The 14,080-nt window shown below is 52.2% G+C and overlaps 1 protein-coding gene across 2 annotated transcripts in view; it reads right to left on the bottom strand.

Annotated features, from left to right (window-relative positions):
• coq8aa (coenzyme Q8A, genome duplicate a) overlaps positions 1-14,080 on the bottom strand; it is a 143,327-nt gene that overhangs the window by 101,103 nt on the left and 28,144 nt on the right. For both annotated transcript variants that reach the window (XM_072500226.1, XM_072500227.1), the window contains exons 2-3: positions 5,055-5,256; positions 3,218-3,562 (exon numbers count right to left, since the gene is read on the bottom strand). In XM_072500226.1, coding sequence (XP_072356327.1) covers positions 3,218-3,562; positions 5,055-5,231 — 522 coding nt within the window. In that variant the 5' untranslated portion in view covers positions 5,232-5,256. The remainder of the gene's footprint in view (positions 1-3,217; positions 3,563-5,054; positions 5,257-14,080) is intronic.

Here is a 14,080-nt window from a genome sequence, read left to right as displayed (position 1 = left end):
TGTGAACCCTATGGACCACTTTATACTGGATGAAGTTTAACCTCGCACATGACGAGGACGCGTTCACCCTCCGCAAGGCCTCTGCCCACGTCTCGGCCCCCACCACCCCTCCCAGTTCCTCCTCCCACTTAAGCTTGATGTCCCCCACCTGGGCTCCCTCCCATTCCATCAACTCCTTCAGAAACCTTCCCCTCCCCCATCTCTTCCCTCGCCAGCACCTTGTTCTGCAACCCCAGGGACGGCAGCCCAGGAAAGGACGGCACCTCTCTCCTTACAAAGTCCCGAACCTGCAGGTACCTAAAGCCATTCCCCCTGGGAACTCGTACACTTCCTCCAGATCCTCCAACCATAAATTGTCCCCCCTGTAAACAGATCGGCAAAGTGCCAATTCCTGCCGCCATACTCAACCTCACGTCCAGTCCCCACGGTGCAAACCTATGGTTATCACAGATCGGTGCCCACACAGACACATCCCTCCAGCACCAAATGCTGCCTCCACTGCCCCCACACCCTTAGGGCCGACACCACCATTGGGCTCACGGAGTACCTGGCTGGTGAGAACGGTAAAAGCGGTAACACCAAAGCCCTTAAAAACGACCCCTACACAGTATCAACTCCATCCCTGTTTGGCATGTTATGAAGGCACCACCTGGGACCATCAAGTCCCGAGTAGGACTTACACCCAAAGCTTCTGATCCAGAGATTGGGACTCTACCCACTGCAACAAAACTGGATGTGGATACAAGATGACTTGTTGGAAAGTGCAGAGATTGTGGAAGACGCTGTCTAAACGCTAGGTTTTTTCCTTCGATTTTTGGGATCGGACTCATTAGTCTCACCTGCATCACCTTTGGGGTCTGAAGTGAAGCTTTGCGTTCAATGAGCAGTGGCACACACCTCGAGAGCTGGGATGTACTTCTGAGGCTGTATAAGGCTCTGGTCAGACCCCATTTGGAGTATTGTGAACAGTTTAAGGCCCTATATCTAAGGAATGATGTACTGGTTTTGGAAAGGGTCCAGAGGAGGTTCACAAAAATAATCCCCGGAATGAAGGACTTGTCATAGGAGGCGCTGTTGAGGGCTCTGGATATGTACTTGGAGTTTAGAAAGATGGGTGGGGGATCTCGTTGTTGTTAGGTCATCCAGAACTCTCCCTTTCCCAGCTCACCAAGAGAAGCTGGAGGGGAGGATTATATACATATATACAAAGAGGCTGGAATCTAGTGAAGGGCCAGTGTTTAGCTGCAGAGAGCAGTCTTCAATTCCCAAAAATGGGACCTGACTCACAAAGAAAAGGAAGGTAACCCGGGAGGGCTGGGAGAGAGTAGGAAAGTTGGCGACTGTGCGTACCGAAGCCCCTCCCAACCCCAGCGAGAAAAGGTCACCAGTCGTCTATGGTACATGATCAAAGTAAAAACTACTCAAGCGGATAAACTATATCCACAAGACAGAAAGTAGTATGGATGCCAGCTGGCTGGAGAACAAGTGCACAAATCTCGTTAACCTTTCATGGACACCAAGCTTTTCTCAAAACACATAAAAAGTGACTTGGTTATTGGACCATAACTTATCCTTAATACAGAAGTCACAGCACCATTGAAAGGGAGACTTGCATTTATAATAGCACCTTCCATAACCTCTGGATGTCCCAAAGGGCTGCACAGTCATTAAAGTGCTCATTGCATCGTGGTAGCATTGTAGGGGATGCAGCAGGCAATGGGCAAACTCCCAAACAAACAGCAAGGAAAACTGATGGCGAGGTTCATTCTTAAACCTCTTTGACAGGCTCCATGCTAAAGGCAATCCAAGAAGACAGAGTTTGCAACCCAGTAAACTACTGTCGAAACAGGAGTGTCAATATTACTATTCCCCGAGGTGGGGATTTCAGAACAAGGGGGTCATAACATTAAAATTAGAGTGAGGCCATTCAGGTGATGTCAGCAAACACGTCTTCGCACAAAGGGCTGGTAAGTCTGGAACTCTTGACACCGCACCGTCCCCTGCCCCCCCACCACCCCCACCCCCCACCCAAAGACATGAGGAGCCAAATAATTTGTTCCTATTCCTAATGTATGATGGTGTGCGAGTTTCTCAAATTCTTCTTTTTTTTTTAATGTGTTCGTGTACACATCTGTTTTTCCTGACTACATGTCATCCTCCTCGTGGTAAATAGTCACAGTAATGATTTCACCAATATAAATTAAATGGGTAAAATGCTAAAAGGGTGCTTGTAGGGACAGAGACATCTGGGGGTGTATGTACATACATTTGTGCTACTACCTTCCCAGATTGTTAGGAAAACAATACAGCGCCTTCGGCTTTAAAAGTTTGGCCATTGAGTATAAAAACAAGGATATCTGCTAAAACTTTCTTTTTAATAAAAGGTCTCAACTGAAGTAGTGTGTTCAATTTTGGACCCCGCACTTCAGGAAGAAGGCCACGGCTCCAGAATGGTTTGCTGGAATGATAGCAAGGATAAGGGAATGGAGTTCTGGAGAAGTTGGGAGTGTCCTCCCGAGGCCAGAGAAGTTGAGAGGAGATTTAACTGAGGCATTCAAAAATTATGAGCCGTTTTGGATAGAGTAAAGAGAGGGGAGGGGTCAGTGGCCAGGGAGGGGTCAGTGGCCAGGGAGGGGTCAGTGGCCAGGGAGGGGTCAGTGGCCAGGGAGGGGTCAGTGGCCAGGGAGGGGTCAGTGGCCAGGGAGGGGTCAGTGGCCAGGGAGGGGTCAGTGGCCAGGGAGGGGTCAGTGGCCAGGGAGGGGTCAGTGGCCAGGGAATGCAGTTTTCAGCTCATTGCCGGAACCAGAGGGTAGCTGGGCAGAATGCTCTGTTTAGGCAGGAAGTTGTTGAGATCTGGACAGCCTGAACCTTTCAAAGGGGATTTAGATAGAGACTTGAAGGGAAAAGATTGCAGAGCTGAGAAGGAGCAGGGAAGTGGGTTTGTTACTGAGTGAATTATATGACTGCAGCTGCTTGTTGACCAAAGCTTTGCAGTCAGACTAAGATCCGACTCTAAAATTACACCCTCCACGTCAGCGCAAACGTGGCCAAGTAACGCGAGCCCAATATTTATTTTGAAAATGAGTGAACAACGATGAGGAGCTTCCGGAAGCTTCTATCACCCACGTGGAATTTTCAAATTTACCATCGCTCATCGACACTTTGGGATTGGCTCAGTCTAACCATACTGTCAATGCGGGGATAGAATGGGACGTACCATCTGTCTGTAAGGCTTGTCTGTGGGAGTCACTTTGGCCTCTCGGGCCTTGTCAATATCTTCAGCTGTTAGCCCGCTGACAGAGCGGTGGTCTTGATGGAAGGACCGCTTCTGGGTCCCAGATGAGAAGGAGCCGTTCGAGTCCCTGGAACGTCTGGTGAAGAGCCCCGCCTCTTTCTCAGGAGACGCTGGGTCAAAGGCCACAGGGTCAACAGCCGCCTGGTGCGGGTGGGTGTCTGCGGCAAAGTCTTTCATTGACCTCTCGGAGGCCTCACCCTCGAGGCTCCACTCTGAAGCCAAGTCCTTGTCCAGTTCAGAGAAGTTCTCCTGCTGCGTCACAACATCCTAGAATCAGAAAATAAATAAATAAATGGCAGGTACTTACTCACCAGCAAGAGTTCATGGAGAATCCACGGCCTATCTCCCACATAATGGGGTAAATCACCATGGGTGGTCAAACAGGGGCAGCAGGTAATATGCCTTGCGGGGGAGGTCAGAGAAGGTTCACTAGGTTGATTCCTGGAGTGAAGGGGTTGTCTTATGAGGAAAGGTTAATAAGTTAGGCCAATACTCACTGAGTTTAGATGAATAAGAGGTGGTATTATTGAAGCACGCAGGTACAGCAGGCAGTAAAGGCGGCAAATGGTATGTTGGCCTTCACAGTGAGAGGATTTGAGTATAGGAATAGAGATGTTTTACTGCAATTGTATCGGGCATTGGTGAGGCCACACCTGGAGTATTGTGTGCAGTTTCGGTGTCCTTATCTGAGGAAGGATGTTCTTGCTGTCACTGGAGTGCAGCAAAGGTTTACCAGACTGATTCCTGGGGTGGCGGGACTGTCGGTTCAGATTATATTCATTGGAGTTTAGAAGAGTGAGAGGGGATCTCGAAAACGTGTAAAATTCTAACCGGATTAGACAGGATAGATTCAGAATGTTCCCGATGGTGGGGGAGTCCGGAACTAGGGGTCATAGTTTGAGGGTAAGGGGTAAACCTTTTAGGACTGAGGAGAGGAGAAATGTATTCACCCAGAGAGTGGTAATCTACAGAATTCACTAACACAGAAAGTAGTTGAGGCCAATACGTTGTGTAATTTCAAGAAGGAATTAGATATAGCTCTTGGGGCGAAAGGGATCAAGGGATCTGGGGGGGGGGGGGGAGGCGGGATCAGGGTATTGAACGATGATCAGCCATGATCATAATGAATGGCGGAGCAGGCTCGAAGGGCCGAATGGCCTCCTCCTGCTTCTATTTTCTATGTATGAAATATGTAAGATTCTGAGGGGACTTGATGGGTTGGATGCTGAGAGTATATATCCCCTCACGGGGGAATCTAGAACTAGAGGGCACAGGTTATAAATAAGGGATCTCCAATTCAAGATGGAGATGACGAGGAATTTATTCCCTCAGAGGGTGGTTAGCTTTTGGAATTATCTGCCCCAGCAAACAGTGGTGGCTGAGGTCACTGAATCTATTCGAGGCTGAGTTAATTCATGTTTGAACAAGAGAGTTACGGGTTATGTAGGCCAGGCAGGAGAGTGGAGTGGAGGCCACATTTAGAGCAGCCATGACGTCATTAAATGGCGGAGCAGGCAAATGGCCTATTCCTTCTGCACGGCCACTGGCTCACAATCCTGGAACTCCCTCCCTAAGAGTACGGTGGATGTACCCTACACCACACGGACTGCAGCGGTTCAAGGCGGCAGCTCAACACCACCTTCTCGGGGGCAATTAGGGTTGGACAATGAACGATGACCCAGCCAGTGATGCTCATGTCACCAGAGTCAATTAATTTTTTTTAATTTTTAAAAATTTTTTTAGAAACACTGTTCCGTACCTGCATCCTTCCTACTGCCGTACTGAAGGCATCTTCGGCAGACGCCTGCCAGTCCCTGGCCACTGCCAGTGCTTCCCCACCCGACGCTGAAACACGCATCTGCATGGTCTGCGTTTCAACGATCGCCTGGCTCAGCTTGGCTAGGCCCCTCATCAACATGATGACATCACTCGCCATGACGGGTCTCCAATTTATTCTTCCACTGCAGAATCACAAAGACCCAAATCAACAAGCTGACCAAAAGAGGAACCATAACAGAAATCAACAGCAACCAAGGCCAAGTGCATTTCAACACCAAACCATCTCGCTCTTCACAGACATTATAAAGCCCTTCCACACTCTGGCAATAACTGCAATGATACTTACTGGTCTGTAGGCAAATGCGACATATCTTTTGGATTGGATTTGTTTGTCACGTGTACCGAGGTACAGTGAAAAGTATTTTTCTGCGAGCAGCTCAACAGATCATTAAGTACATGAGAAGAAAAGGGAATAAAAGAAAATACATAATAGGGCAACACAAGGTATAGAATGTAACGACATAAGCACTGGCATCAGATGAAGCATACAGGGTGTAGTGTTAATGAGGTCACTCCATAAGAGGGTCATTTAGGAGTCTGGTATCAGCGGGGAAGAAGCTGTTTTTGAGTCTGTTCGTGAGTGTTCTCAGACTTCTGTATCTCCTGCCCGATGGAAGAAGTTGGAAGAGTGAGTAAGCCGGGTGGGAGGGGTCTTTGATTATACTGCCCACTTTCCCCAGGCAGCGGCACTTCCCAGGATGCCTGGAAAGTAACCGAGCTACATGATGCAGTATTAGAATCATAGAATCACTACAGTGCAGAAGGGCCATTCAGCCCATCAAGTCTACACCAACCCTCTGAAAGAGCAGCCTACCTAGGCCCATTCCCCCACCCCGTCCCTGCAACCCCTTTTCATACCTAACCTTTGGACACGAAGGGCAATTTAGCATGGCCACCCCACCTAACCTGTACAGCTTTGGACTGTGGGAGGAAACCGGAGCACCCGGAGGAAACCCACTCAGACACGGGGCGAAAGTGCAAACATCACACAGACAGTCACCCTAGGCCGGAATTGAACCAGGGTTCCTGGCGCTTTGAAGCAGCAGTGCTAACCACTGTGCTACCGTGTCGCCCATTAGAGAAGGTAGCCAAAGCTTTAAGGAGTGCCTTAAATACGGGGAGGTGATATTGTCAATAAGACAGTAATCCAGAGTAATGTTCTGGGGACACGCGTTCGAATTCGATAAAAATCTTATGCCTAATGATGACCATGAAACCATCGTCAATTGTCAGAACCCATCTGGTTCAGTGACCCCCATTAGGGAAGGAAATCTGCCGAGCTTACCTGGTCTGGCCCACGTACAACTCCAGACCTACTTGGTGACTCTTAAATGCCCTCTGAAATGAGCAGCAAGACACCCACCCAGCGACACCCACATCCCATGACTGAATAAAACAATTAGAGTGAAGTAGAGAGAGATAGAGAGGTGTGGGAAGTGGATCCAGGAGCTTAGAGCCACAGTAACTAAAGACATAGATGGGTTAATTAAAATCGGGGTGATGCATGTCTCAGAGGATTGTGGAAGATCCTTACACAGATATGGAGGGGTGAGAATTTGAAAACAGAGTAGGTCAATGAAAACAAGGCTGATGAGCAAATAAGATCTGGTCGGGACTCCATCAGAGCTTGGGATGACCTTAGGCTTACAGAGTGCGTAGGAATGGTTGGAGGGCAGGAGGTGGAAATAGGCAGTATTAGAGATAGCGTAGTTGTGTGGTCGGTCAGAAGTTTTTGCAAACAATCTGGTTCAATCTCAAGACCAGGGAGAGGGATGGAGTTGGCAGTGAGATATTTCAGTTTGTGGCTTTGATCTTCCAAATACTGTTACCAATCCTATTGTTCTGGTTCATGAACAATAAGCAGTTCCATAAGAACATAAGAAATAGAAGCAACAGAGGTGGTTAGCACGGTGGTTAGCACTGCTGCCTCACGGTGCCGAGGTCCCAGGTTCAATCCTGGCTCTGGGTCACTGTCTGTGTGGAGTTTGCACATTCTCCCCGTGTCTGCGTTGATATCACCCCACAACAAATGGTTCGTAGTGGGGGTTTGGTGAGAGTGTGGGCGTCGGTGGTTGGAAGAGGGGGCCCGAGGTGGGGGAGCTGGGATCAGGCCGCAAAAGGGAGCTGCGCCAGAGGGGGTGGGGTCGGGGCCGGCTTGGTGGAAAGCGCGGGCTTTTTCCCCGCGCTAAGGAAGGAAGGAGGCGGGGGAGGGGTGTGCGTGGGGAGGGCTGGTACTGGAGAGGAGCGCCCGCTGATGGACAGGAGGGGGGGGGGTTCCACACTGGGGGCGTCGATGGAGTGGCGGGAGCGGCCGGGGCAAACAGGAGTCAGCTGACTTACGGGAGTGCTATGGGGGGAGCAACACAACTAGCAACTAGGGGGGACCTAGCTTTTGGGGGGGGGGGGGGGGTTGCATTGGCCAAAGGGGAGCTGGTGCCTGAAGAGAGAGTCGGGGTGGGGGTCTGCTGCTGGGGGGAATAGAGAGTGCGGGAGGCGCGGGCACGCGGCTGGCCTAGAAAGGGAGATGGCTAATCGGCGGGGGGGGGGGGGGGGGCCGGCAGCCCCTGATCCGGCTGATAACTTGGAATGTGAGAGGCCTGAACGGGCCGGTCTAGAGGGCCCGCGTGTTCGCGCACCTGAAGGGACTGAAGGCTGATGTGGTCATGCTCCAGGAGACGCATTTGAGGGTGGCAGACCAGGTTAGGCTGAGAAAGGGGTGGGTAGGGCTGGACCAGATGGGAGGAGTGGACCCATGGTGGTTTGGTAGGCCGGGGGCCAGGGAATTCTCTTTCTTTTCCCACGTCCATAAAGCCTACTCCCGGATTGACTTCTTCGTTTTGAGCAGGGCGCTGATCCCGAGGGTGGAGGACACGGAGTATTGGGCCATATCCATCGCTGGCCATGCCCCACATTGGGTGGAGCTCAAGCTAGGGGAGGAGAGGGACCAGCTCCCGCTGTGGCGCCTGGCGGTGGGTTTGCTGGCGGATGAGGAGGTGAGCGGGCGGATCCGGGGGTGCAGTGAAAGATACCTAAAGGTTAACGATAATGGGGAGGTGCAGGTTGGGGTGGTCTGGGAGGCGCTGAAGGCGGTGATTAGGGGAGAGCTAATCTCCACTAGGGCCCACAACGATGGGAAGGAGAGGAGAGAGAGGGAGAGGTTGGTGGGGGAGATTTTAAGGGTGGATAGGAGGTATGCAGAGGTCCCCAAGGAGGGACTGCTCAAGGAGGGACGAAGCCACCAGGCCGAGTTCGACCTGTTGACCACCAAGGCGGCGAAGGTGCAGTGGAGGAAGGCGCAAGGGGCGGTGTATGAGTACGGGGAGAAGGCTAGCCGGATGCTGGCACACCAGCTTCGGAAGCGGGAGGCAGCGAGGGAGATTGGGAGAGTTAGGGATAAAGGGGGAAACACGGTGCGGAGTGCGGTGGGAATAAATGGGGTATTTAGAGACTTTTATGAGGGGCTGTATAGGTCTGAGCCCCCGACGGAGATGGGGGGAATGCGTCGTTTTCTGGACCGGCTGAGGTTCCCGAAGGTGGAGGAGGAGCAGGTGGCTGGGCTTGGGGCACCGGTAGGGCTGGAGGAGCTGACTAAGGGGCTGGGGAATATGCAGGCGGGGAAGGCACCGGGGCCAGATGGGTTCCCAGTGGAATTTTACAGGAAGTATATGGACCTGTTGGGCCCACTACTAGTGAGGACTTTCAATGAGGCGAGGGAGGGGTCCTACCCCCGACGATGTCCAGGGCGCTGATCTCGCTGATCTTGAAGCGGGACAAGGACCCTTTACAGTGTGAGTCGTATAGGCCAATCTCGTTCCTCAACGTAGATGCCAAGCTGTTAGCGAAGGTGTTGGCTACCAGAATTGAGGAGTGTGTCCCGGGGGTGATCCACATGGACCAGAAGTGAAGGCAGCTAAACACCAATGTGCGTAGGCTCCTAAATGTAATCATGATGCCTGCAGTGGAGGGGCAAGCGGAGATAGTGGCGGCTATGGATGCGGAGAAGGCCTTCGATAGGGTGGAGTGGGGTACTTGTGGGAAGCGTTGAGGAGGTTCGGGTTAGAGGAGGGGTTCGTTAGTTGGGTTAGGCTACTGTACGAAGCCCCGGAGGAGGTCGGAATACTTTCGGCTGTACCGGGGGATGAGGCAGGGGTGCCCCCTATCCCCCTGCTATTTGCATTGGCAATTGAGCTTTTGGCTATGGCTCTAAGGGAGCCCAGGAGCTGGAGGGGGCTGGTCCGGGGGGGACCGGGGGACGACGACGACCGGGATTCGTTGTACGCCGCCGACCTGTTACTGTTATGTGGCGGACCCCGGGGGGGGGGGGGGGGGGGGGGGGGGGGGGGGGGGGGGGGGGGGGGCGGAGGTGATACGGATCCTCAGGGAGTTTGGAGACTTTTCCAGGTATAAGCTCAACATGGGGAAGAGTGAGCTCTTCGTGATGCACCCAGGGGACCAGGGAAGGGGTATAGACGAGCTTCCACTGAAGAGGGCGGAAAGGAGTTTTCGGTATCTGGGGATGCAGGTGGCCAGGGGCTGGGGGGCCCTACCCAAGCTCAATTTAACGAGGCTGGTGGAGCAGATGGAGGAGGGGTTTAAAAAGGTGGGATATGCTGCCACTCTCCCTGGCGGGTAGGGTACAGTCGGTGAAGATGACGGTGCTCCTGAGGTTCCTTTTTATATTCCAGCGCCTCCCTATCCTGATCCCCAAGGCCTTTAAGTGGGTCAGCAGGAGCATCATGGGGTTTGTGTGGGCAAAAAAGACCCCGAGGGTGAGAAGGGTGTTTCTGGAATGGAGCAGGGACAGAGGAGGGCTAGCGTTGCCTAATCTTTGTGGGTATTACTGGGCTGCCAATGTGGCGATGATACGCAAGTGGGTAATGAAGGGGGTGGGGGTGGCGTGGAAGAGGCTGGAGATGGCGTCCTGTGTGGGCACGAGTATGGGAGCGCTGGTGACGGCACCGCTGCTGCTCCCGCCGTCAAGGTACACCACAAGCACGGTGGTAGCGGCGCCCCTCAAAATCTGGGGAGATGCCACAGGGGGTAGGCAGAGGCTTCGGTTTGGTCCCCGATCCGGGAGAACCATTGGTTCGTCCCGGGGAGAATGGATGGAGGGTTCCTGAGTTGGCACGGGGCAGGAATTAGAAGGATAGGGGACCTGTTTTTAGAAGGGACGTTTGCGAGCCTTGGGGTGCTGGAGGAAAAATTCGGGCTTCCCTCCGGAAATGCCTTCAGGTACATGCAGGTAAGGGCGTTTGTAAGACGGCAGGTGAGGGAGTTCCCGCTGCTGCCAGCACGTAGGATCCAGGATAGGGTGCTCTCGGGGGTGTGGGTTGGAGAAGGCAAGGTCTCGGCGATCTTCCAGGAGATGCAGGAGGAGGAGGAGGCCTTGGAGGAGGAGCTGAAAGGTAAATGGGAGGAGGAGCTGGGGGAGGATATAGAGGAGGGTGCGTGGGCGGACGCCCTGGGTAGGGTAAATTCTTCCTCCTCTTGCACCAGGCTTAGCCTGATACAATTTAAGGTTCTGCACAGGGCGCACATGACTGGGGCAAGGCTGAGTCGTTTTTTTGGAGTAGAGGACAGGTGTGGGGTGTTCGGGGAGCCCAGCAAATCGCGCCCACATGTTCTGGGCGTGCCCAGCACTGGATGGGTTCTGGAGGGGCGTTGAGAGGACGGTGTCTAAGGTGGTAAACACCCGGGTTAAGCAGAGTTGGGGGCTTGCACTATTTGGGGTATCGGACGAGTCGGGAGTGCAGGAGGCGAAAGAGGCCTATGCGTCCCTGGTAGCCCAGCGGAGGATCTGCTGCAGTGGAAGGAGGCGAGGCCCCCAAGCGTGGAATCCTGGATCAGCGATATGGCAGGGTTCATTAAATTGGAAAGGGTAAAATTTGCCTTAAGAGGATCTGTGCAAGGGTTCTTCAGGCGGTGACTACCGTTCCTAGACTTTCTAGCGGAGCGAAAGGAGATGGTCAGCAGCAGCCCGGGGGGGGGGGGGGGTTCAAAATATGTAAAAATTTGATTAAAAATATATATTTTTTTAAAGATATCATCCCACAACCCAGAGATATGCAGGGTAGGTGGATTGGCCACGCTAAATTGCTTCTTAATTGGGAATATTTTCTGAAAGAAATAGAAGCAGCAGTAGGTCGTTCAGCCCTCCAAGCTTGCTCCACCATTTAATAAATTCAGAGTTGATCAATTCCACTTTCCCATCCAATCACCATGTCACCATGTCACTCGTATCATTGAGTTCAAAACTACATCAATCACACCTTGAACGTACTCAAACTGATCATCCATCCCTATGTTATACGGAGCTAACCCACTTCTCAGAGGGAATCAATATACTATGCTCCACCTGCCCACACCAGCCAGCAATAGATCTCTAATTCCACCTATCCCATCCTCAACCTGCATCCTCACTCTTCCAGCATCACCCCGCCTCCCGCCCCCGGCCCCACCCTTACACTCCTCAGGTACACCGTGACCCCTATTCCCACTCCAACAGCCTCCCCTCAACCCCACAAACCGGAACACTGCCCCCACTACACTGCTGCCTCCCACCTCCTCCCCACCTCCCCTCCCCCCCCCCACCTTCAGAAGCCTCCTTCAAACCTCCTTCTCTGGTTCACCTTGCCCGAGTTTCCATGTACTTCTCGGGGAAGACCCCTGGGCTACTTCAATTCAATGTAGTATGGATGCTATGAGTTATTCCCCCAAGACGACCACATTTAGCTACCCGGCATCCGAGAACAATAAACGTCTTAAATCCTGCTCAGAGGACAGAGCTCTCACAGCAGAGCAATAGTTACCACATCCCGGTCTATGGATCTCCCCCCAACCCTGCCACATGCGACTACTCGATCCCTGACAATCCTGCACCCGAGCTTCTCCATCCCACCAGCCTCTTAACTGTTTTGCACACAAGCAGCAATTTCCCAAAGTCTGCAGAACAATTCCGGAACAGAGTGTTGTACTGGGCTGTGGCCCAGTGAGTAACACTGCTGCCTCAGAGTTAGGCGGTTCAAGTCCCACTGATGTGCCTGACCTTCCTGCACCAAATTATCTCAATCAAATAGCCCAGGCTGACATTCCCAGTATTGAGGGAATGCTGCATTGTCAGTGGCAAGGTGAGATGTCAAACCAGGATGTCTGCCCTCTCGGGTGGGCACAAGATCCCACTGCAATATCAGGAAGGGGATTCTCCTCAGTTTCCTGGCCATAGACCTGACCCTTAACCAGCATCACCAAGGCAAAATACTGCACATGCTGGAGATCTGAAATAAAAACAGAAACTACAGGAAATACTCAGCTGGTCTGGCAGCCTCGGTGGAGAGAGAGAAACAGAGTTAACGTTTCGAGTCCAATTTGACTTCTTGCTGGACTCGAAGCATTAACTTTGTTTCTCTCTCCACAGACGCTGCCAGACCAGCTGAGTATTTCCTGCGTTTTCTGTTTCTCTCTCTCTCCAGTGACTGCCAGACCTGCTGAGTATTTCCTGCGTTTTCGGTTTCTCTCTCCACAGTGACTGCCAGACCTGCTGAGTATTTCCTGCGTTTTCTGTTTCTCTCTCTCCACAGACGCTGCCAGACCTGCTGAGTATTTCCTGCGTTTTCGGTTTCTCTCTCCACAGTGACTGACAGACCTGCTGAGTATTTCCTGCGTTTTCTGTCTCTCTCTCCACAGTGACTGCCAGACCTGCTGAGTATTTCCTGCGTTTTCTGTTTCTCTCTCTCCACAGTGACTGCCAGACCTGCTGAGTATTTCCTGCGTTTTCTGTCTCTCTCTCTCCACAGTGACTGCCAGACCTGCTGAGTATTTCCTGTGTTTTCTGTCTCTCTCTCTCCACAGACGCTGCCAGACCTGCTGAGTATTTCCTGCGTTTTCTGTCTCTCTCTCTCCACAGTAACTGCCAGACCAGCTGAGTATTTCCTGCGTTTTCGGTTTCTCTCGACAGACGCTGCTTCTTGAGGTTGTGAAAGATGCTATAGAAAGGTACATTCATTCCTCCCTCACCAAGGAGGCTCGGGAATTGGAAGTAAACCATGAGTATCGCCCTTACAGAAAAAGGAATTGGACTGCAGGCCTCCGGAATCTCTGACTTCCTTCAAAAGGAGGTTGTTAGTGTTGAGCGACACGGTTTGAGCAAACTGGCAGCTGCTGTTAATGAAGCAATACCATTACATGTTAAAGGGGAACCATAGATAATCGAGTTCAAAGAACAACACAGCACAGGAACAGGCCCTTCGGCCTTCCAAGCCTGTACCGGTCTTAAAACCAACCTTGGCCAAAACCCTCAGCACTTCCTTACGCCGTATCCCTCGAAACCCATCCTATCCATGTGTTTGTCGAGATGCCTTTTGAACGGCATTAATGTATCTGCTGCCACAACCTCCCCTAGCAACGCGTTCCAGGCACTCACCACTCTGCGTAAAATATCCTGCCTCGCTCATCTCCTCTAATCTTTGCCCCATGGACCTTAAACCCTATGCCCTCTGGTGACTGACCCCTCCACCCTGGGAAAGGGTGCCTGCACATCCACTCTATCCATGCCCCTCATTCATAGATCATAGAATTTACAGTGCAGAAGGAGGCCTTTCGGCCCATCGAGTCTGCACCGGCTCTTGGAAAGAGCACCCTACCCAAGGTCAACACCTCCACACTATCCCCATAACCCAGTAACCCCACCCAACACTAAGGGCAATTTTGGACACTAAGGGGCAATTTATCAATGGCCAATCCACCTAACCTGCACATCTTTGGACTGTGGGAGGAAACCGGAGCACCCGGAGGAAACCCACGCACACACGGGGAGGATGTGCAGACTCCGTACAGACAGTGACCCAAGCCGGAATTGAACCTGGGACCTGGAGCTGTGAAGCAATTGTGCTATCCACAATGCTACCGTGCTGCCCCACTTGTAGACCTCTATCAGGTCACCCCTCACCC

The sequence above is a fragment of the Scyliorhinus torazame genome, chromosome 4 (assembly GCF_047496885.1).
Source record: "Scyliorhinus torazame isolate Kashiwa2021f chromosome 4, sScyTor2.1, whole genome shotgun sequence".
Classification (NCBI taxonomy): domain Eukaryota; kingdom Metazoa; phylum Chordata; class Chondrichthyes; order Carcharhiniformes; family Scyliorhinidae; genus Scyliorhinus; species Scyliorhinus torazame.
The sequence above is the reverse complement of the archived record's forward strand: the minus strand, read 5'-3'. Positions and strand labels throughout refer to the sequence as shown.